Source organism: Chrysochloris asiatica, unplaced genomic scaffold (assembly GCF_000296735.1).
Source record: "Chrysochloris asiatica unplaced genomic scaffold, ChrAsi1.0 scaffold00211, whole genome shotgun sequence".
Classification (NCBI taxonomy): Eukaryota; Metazoa; Chordata; class Mammalia; order Afrosoricida; family Chrysochloridae; genus Chrysochloris; species Chrysochloris asiatica.
Window position 1 is genome coordinate 1,796,391 of NW_006408729.1, and position 7,852 is coordinate 1,804,242.

Genomic DNA, 7,852 nt, shown 5'->3' on the forward strand with positions numbered 1-7,852 from the left:
GTTTTTGTTGTGAATTATGTGTTAGTTTACATGGGTGAACATTATCTTTACATTCATCCTATCGTACTTTGTTTCATTTGCAATGATCACAATACCCTGCATGCATCATCAAACACCCAAAGGGTACACCCCACACTCCTGCCCCCGGCTGCCAGCACACAACCCCTCTCCCTCCCTGAATCCAGAGTCCCCAGCTGCTCCTTCTGTCCACGTCATTGCCTCTGCCTCCATCCCTAGTGTCACTGCCTTTCCGGACACGGTCTCGCACTTTGCTTTTCTCTCTTGGTCTCATCATACTGCTGGTTATCCAGGTCTCAATCCAGGTTAACAGGAGTCTGTTGAATGTGGTCGGACTTAGTTCACAACTTCATTGCTGTTTTTCCCCCTCTTCCCCTTATCGATGACCAACGTGGTCAGCAGCAAGACCATTTGCCTGCTAGTGTATTCCATTTGAGTTTCAGTCTTGTAAGGGGGTTTGCCTTGAGGGGACCTCACCACTTGCCGTGATAGCTCCCTGGAGAACAACTTGCTTGTTCTTGTAGTAGTCAATTGGACTGATGTTTTTTTTTTTTTTTACTGCTGGTCTTTCAAGAAGTATCTTCTGTTCTTCTAGCTGCTCTAGACTGGTCTTCTTGTCCTTTTACATGGGAATGTCCCACCTCAGAAGATTCTGGATGATGATCAAGATTCCACCTATGGTTTTGTGCAGTGCAAAGGTTCTGCAGGGAGCCTCCTTCACTGGGCAAGTTCTAGCCCCATTTTAGTTATTCCAAACAGTTATAGGTTGAAGATGGACTTATAAACTTTCTCTGGTGATGTTTCTGGCTATTCCTCTCTCTTCCCTTCAAGTGTCTATTTTACAATACTAGGCAAGGGGAACTAAGATTCAACAAACAGCCAAGCATCTTAACATCATTTCCCCACTTTTACCCATTAAAACCATGCAAGTACCTTTTTAAAATAACATAGAAGACAAATATACACATGGACTTTACCAGATGAAATACAGAGGAATCAAATTGACTTATCTCTGTGATGTGACAGTGGAAAAGCTCAAAATCTCAGCCCAAACAAAACCAGGGCAGACTGTGGATCAGATCATCAATTGCTCATATACGAGCTCAGGCTGAAGCTGAAGAAAATTAAGTAAAATGTTCACAAGAGCCAAAATACGACTTTGGACATATCCAACCTGAATTCATAAAATCTATCCCCAAAACAGATTTTATGCTTTACATACTAATGACCAAAGAGCTGAAGAGCTATGGAAGAACATCAAGAACATCAGACAGGAAAAAAGTAAAAGGTCATTTAAAAGATAGGAAAGAATGAAAAGAATGGGTGTCAGAAGAGACTAAAATTTCTCTCCTGTGTGGACATGCTGAAGTGAATGGAAGAAATGAGGAAGTTAAAGAGCTGAACAGAAAATTTCAAAGGGCGGCTCAATAAGACAAAATCAAGTATGACAATGAAATGTACAAATATCTGGAGTTAGAGAACCTGGTTACCATTTAATTCCTATCACTTAGTGCAAAGTACATTGCTTGGTAAAATGGAGGTCAGAGAAAAAGAAGAAGACCCCCAACAAGATGGATTGACACAGTCACAGCAGCAATGGTCTCAAACATAGCAATGATTCTGAGGTTGGCACAAGACCTGGCAATGTTTCGTTCTGTTGTGCATAGGGTCGCTATGAATCGGTACCAACACAATGACACCTAACAACAAGCTAAGTACATGGCACATAGCAGCTTCTTGGTAAATATTTCTTGAATGAATTATCTACATCTAAAATATGTATATATATATTTTTTTAACATTTTGATTAATTCTAATTCACGTAAGTTTATACTAAATTGTTGTCCATCTTGTTAAGTACCATCAAGTCAGTTCCAACTCTTAGCAGCCCTCTATCAGGTTTCTGAGGAATGGCTGGTGGGTTTGAATTGCCAGCTTTGTGTTTAGCAGACCAGTGATTATCCTGTAGTGCCACACTATAGCAAATGATATGAATTTAAAACCCTCATTATTTTTACTTGACTTTATAAAAAGGATTAAGTGTGTATGTATCATTCTTGGAGGATTAATGTTATCTTTTCATTTGTTGTTTCCTGTTTGTGTCCTTACAGATTTTTGTGATTTATAAAAACCCAACGTTTTTAGAGTATATAAAAAGCATAAAACGTGTATTTTTGGTTGGCTGTTCTTTAGAATGAAAGATTAAACTTTTAGATGAAAAGGATTGAACTTTTTTTTTTTTTTTTTTTTTATCATGATAGTGTTTTAAAGCATTCACTGGTTTAGAACCTGCTTATGCTCAATGAATCCTGATGAGTACAACGATAATGCTTTATATATATATATGTATATACTTTTATTTTTTCCTTTTCTCTTTTTGCCTTAGATTCCCAGGAGTGGAGTCTTGAAATAGAGTCTTCTTTTGATGTTGTCAGCTCAAAGTCAATTGGTGGTCAAGCAATTGTGGCAATCCCTAAATTGCAAACACAGCAGACATATTCCCTTGAACTTCAGCCTGGGGAAAGCACTGTTGAACTACTTGTGAAAATTAACAAGGTAAATGATGGTACGTCCAGAGGAGCACTGGATGAAAAGTAATACCTGTTCTGAAGAAATGGTTAGAAAGTAGGGACTGAGTAGTAGTTGTTGTGCTGCTGAGTTGTTCCCGACTCATAGCAACCCTGTATAGGGTTTCCAAGGAGCAGCTATAGATCTTGTGGTTTGCAGTCTAGTGTTGATTTTACAGCATGGACTGAGTAGGATAGAAAAAATCTTTATTTATTTTTTCATTTTTTTCTTCTATTTTTAACCTCTTATATTTTTCATATATATATGAGCTAAGAAATTATTTTCCCAAATTTTAAGATTAGGAAAATGAAGAAAATGTAATTAATTTGCCATTCTTTCCCCCTAAGACGTTAGTGTACACTATTGATTTTCTAAAATATTTACAATATCCTGTATCACTTAAAGTTGCTTAAATCCAAAATATATTTTAAGCAATGCTTTTAAATCGTAATGATTATTTTTGGTGTTTGTCAATTATTTTTAATTAGTGATTATTCTATTTGCAGAATTCTGATTCTAAACTCATAATCTTACATTGCTAGAGGTAGGCAGGATTTTACCATGTCTTTTTTTTTAATGTTTTATTGTGAATTATGGGATAGTGTACATAGGAGAACACTAGCTTTACATTAATCCTATTGAATATTATTTCATTGCCATGGTTACAATCCCCTCCATGCATCATCAACCAGCCAAAGGGTATACCCTGCAAGCCTGCCCCCTGGTCATCAGCACCTCTGGGTGCTCTCTCCCTCTCTGGGACTAGAGTCCCCAGCCGCTCCATCTCTTTGATTAATCATAACTGTGAACTGGAAAGAATGAGTATATCAATACTCATAATTGTCCAGAACCTAAAACAACTTCTTGGCTTGAAAGAAGTGTCAGCCTCAAACTCAAATTCTTCATATTAAGAATGTAGAATTGAACCCTGGTGTGGTGCTGTAAGATAAGTACTGGAATGGTAACCACAAGGTTGGCAGTTCAAACCCACCAGCTGCTCTCATAAACCATATACAGGGTCACTATGAATCAAAATGGATGCAGCAGCACACAACAACAACAACAACAACAACAAATGTAGAATAAAAGTAAGCTCAAAGTGTTAGACATAGGAGCAGTTTTTCTAAACACCCATGTTATTCTTTTCCTTTTCCTTTTGGTATATATTGTTGTTGTTCTTAAGTGCTGTTGAGTCAGTTCCAACTCATAGCAACCCTGTATAGGGTTTCCAAGGAGTGGCTGGTGAATTTGAACTACCCGCTTTTTGGTTCAAACTGGTGTTTCGGTCCAGTGCATTATCCCACAGCACCACACCAGGACTCCTTTGGTATATTAATCTACACTAAACTCCTAGCATGTTGATTTTTAAATGTTATCTATAGATTGGTATGGTTTGGCATATTTTAAAACCCAGAATTTCTGGGCTTGTCTACATGAGAAATTGATAAAAGCCTCTGAATCATTATATTATTTGGCTGAAAGTCTGTCACAGATTACTTAGAATGACTTATTTATTAACAGAATGTTTCTGTAGAAACTTGGTGGCCTCATGGACATGGACATCAGACAGGGTACAATATGACAATTCTTTTTAAACTTGACGGAGACTTAAATATTGAAAAATCAGCTAAGGTAAGCAGGTATTTTAAAATATTTTGTTAAAAATCTTTATTTGTTGTTACACTAGCATTATAGATCTTTGTAGATAATGAAGGAAACAACAAAACTTGTATAACCAGAGATAATTACTATTAACAGTTATATGTCTACAAAAGCTTATGTATTTGTACATATTTATATTTTTAAATGTAATCCTAGCCATTATCAGAGGAAGCTGAATTACTGCATTCTTATTTTGATTCTCTCTTTGTACTAGTCTTGTAATCATTACTCACATCTTTCTCAGATTTGCTCACTAATCTGATGGTTTAGGACCCCATCAGTGATTGACACATGGCATTTGGTTGTTATGTCTTTTTAACCTACAACTCCTTCATCACTTTTGTTTGATTTTGCTTTTTTATGATATTCACTTTGTAGAGTCTAGCACAATTTTTGTAGACTACCCCATTTTCTGGAGTCCTGGTGTGGTACTGTAGGATAAGCAAGCACTGGACTGCTAACCATAAGGTCAGCAGCAGCAGTTCAAACCCACCAGCCACTCCTTAGAAACCTCATACAATGTCACTATGAGTGGGAACCAACTGGACGTCACTTAACAAGAACGTCTCTCTTTCTGGACTTTTTTGATTATTTCCTAGTAGTCCTTTCACTTATTCCTCTCTCTTGGTGGCAGAGGAAATGGTTTTCTAATGAAATATTGTCCTAGCTCCTTTACAGACCCCAATTTACATTCAAACCATTACTGTGTAAATAACAAGTGATTCCTACCTATATGTTTTTTTTAAAAACTGTGACTCCAAGGGCTGGAAAGTGAAGCTTTTATTTATTTATTTAATTAATTTTTTTACAACAATATAACAACAACAACAATAATAAAAATTCCTATTTTTACCTTCTTCTCCAATCCTGACTGCTTGTTGCTTGGTTTTGTCTTCACTACCACACACATTCTGATGGGGATTTATGGGCAGCTACAAGATTAACCAGCAAACACCTGTCAGGACTTGCTGTCCATGACAAGTGATGCTAGGAGATGGTCTGTTGGGATTCTGGGAAGTGGAAAGAGTCCTGTCCCTTAGAAATAGCTGAGCCTGGAAACAGATATGGGAGGCTGTATTAACTGTTGCTGTAGAATCACTTCCAACTCATAGCAACCCAATAGGACAGAGTAGAACTGCCTCATAGTGTTTTCAAGGCTGTGATTTTTATGAAGGCAGACCACCACATCTTTCTTCAGTAGAGCAGCTGGAGGCTTTGAACTGCTGATCTTTCATTTAGCAATCAGTGTGTTACCAGATCACCTTGAAGATATGTGCAGTTGTTGTTAGGTACTAGTGAGTCAGTTCCAACTCCTAGTGACCTAGTATAGGGTTTCCAAGGAGCGGCTGGTGAGTTTGAACTGCTGACTTTATGGTTAGCAGTCCAGTGCTTATCTTACAGTGCCACACCAGGACTCCAGAAGATATATAGACTATTTGAATTTCATGATAAACAAAGGTTGTGATGGGTCTTAGTGCAGCGCTGTGAGTTGATACAGCTCTTTTAGTCAGTCTTTGTAACTTCCACCAAATGACTTGGCTGTTTGTTGTTGTAATTGTGTGCCATCCAGTTAGTTTTAACTCATACATAAAAACCTGTATAGGGTTTCTGAGAGAAGCTGGTGGATTTGAATGTCCAACCTTGCAGTTAGCAGTGCAAGTACTTATTTTACAGTATTACACTAAGGCTCGATGACTGGGTAGAACATGCAAATATGAGGTGTTTGTGACTGTCTGAGGGGATTGGGTAGCTTGCTAATAATGTAAATAATGTAAATAATGTAAATGACACTCAGGTGTGGTGGGACCATGCAAATAAGGTGTATGGAACCCTAATGCAGGAATTGGTCACTTTAGCTAACCTGCTAGGTTTTAAATGAGCAATCTGAGAAGTGGAAAGTGGGGAATCTCATTGTCATTAAGAAGGAACAGCCTGGAGTGAAACAAGACATTTGAATCCTGAGCGCTCTGTGTGCTGAACTTCCTTAATAGAAGAGAAAGAGAGTTGTGACACTAGAGACAGTGAGAGACATGGCAGTGATATGACAGAGATGCCATGATAGCAGAGACAGCAGAACCAAGTACATGAGACAGAGTGGTGGGCTGCTCAATCCATGGAGTGAGATAGCTGGGTACCTTCAATCAGGAGGATTGCTAGTGGACTGGGTTGCTTCCAGGCAGTTAATTGGGGAAACAAAATTTGCCAACCCCATAGCTAGAGCTGTGCATCTTCTGGTTGAGGTTTACTCGTAGAATGGACACCTAAGCGGCAGAGTTACACTTGCCCAAGCAGGGTAGAGGCCAAGGGCCTTTGGACTGAGTGAGAGCTAAAGAAGGCAGAGGCCAAAGGGCCATGTGGTCGAGAGATCAAGGTCCACAGAGAGATGTGCCTGTAAATATGACTGAGGAGAGGCTATCCTGATTGAATAACTGTATCTTGAGTGTTTCTGATCATGAATTGAACCTGTTAACATCCCCAAACAGACCCCATAATTATGAATATTGTCTGTGAGTTCCCTGTGGCCATTATAACAGATTATTGAACCCTTCAGAGCAACAGTGTAGAGAGTGACTGACCTCCGTCTTATAAGAATCAGCCTCGGGCTGATGCTGAATTTGATTCTCTTTCCTCTTTTACATTTAGTTACTTTTTGCTTCTTTATTTTTTTGTTGTTGTTAAGTGCCATTGAGTTGATTCTGACTCATAGCAGCCCTGTATAAAGTTTGAACCACTGACCTTATGGATCAAACTGACCTTGTGGTCCAGTGCTTTATCCCATAGTGTCACACCAGGACTCTGTTCCTTTGTTTGGCAGATATTTCAGCATCTAATATGACCAAAGTAAGATGGTATGCTAAGATTATGGTTGTTTGCCAACTGTTCTTGTTGTTTTAGTTAGCTGCCATCGAGATGGTACAGATTCATAGCGACCCTATGCACAACAGAACGAAATATTGCCTTGGTCCTGAGCCAACCTCACAATTGTTGCCATGCTTGAGCCAATTGATGCTGCCACTTTGCCAATCCATCTCACTAGGGGATCTTCTTCTTTTTCTCTGACCTTCCACCTTACCAAACATGATATCCTTCTCCAATGACTGGTCCCTCCTGACAATATGTCTAAAGTATGAGAGATGAAGTTTCGTCATCCTGGCCTTCAAGGAGCACTCTGGCTGCACATCTTCCAAAATGGATCTTAGGCAGCCCATGGCGCTTTAAATATTCTCCTCCAACACTATAACTCAAAAGCATCAATTCTTCTACAGTCTTCCTTATTCACTGCCCAACTTTTGCATGCATATGAGTTTATTGAAAATACCATGGCTTTGGTCAGGCATACCTTAGTCTTCAAGCTGACATCTTTGCTTTGCAACACTTTAAAAAGTCTTGTGCAGCAGATTTGCCTAATGTAATACATCATCTGGTTTCTTGACTGCTGCTTCCATGAGTGTTGGTAGTTGATCCAAGAAGTATGAAGTCCTTGACAAACTTCAATCTTTTCTCCCTTGATAAGAATGTTGTTTATTGGTCCAGTGGTGAGGATTTTTGTTTTCTTGACATTGAGATGTAATCCATACTGAAGGCTGTGTTCTTTGATTTTCAT

General features: G+C 38.7%; 1 protein-coding gene across 1 annotated transcript in view; it reads left to right on the forward strand.

Moving 5' to 3' along the window:
• MANBA (mannosidase, beta A, lysosomal) overlaps nt 1-7,852 on the forward strand; it is a 224,978-nt gene that overhangs the window by 65,879 nt on the left and 151,247 nt on the right. The window contains exons 6-7 of the mRNA XM_006872718.1: nt 2,405-2,574; nt 4,108-4,218. Of these exons, the coding sequence (XP_006872780.1) occupies nt 2,405-2,574; nt 4,108-4,218 (281 nt within the window). The remainder of the gene's footprint in view (nt 1-2,404; nt 2,575-4,107; nt 4,219-7,852) is intronic.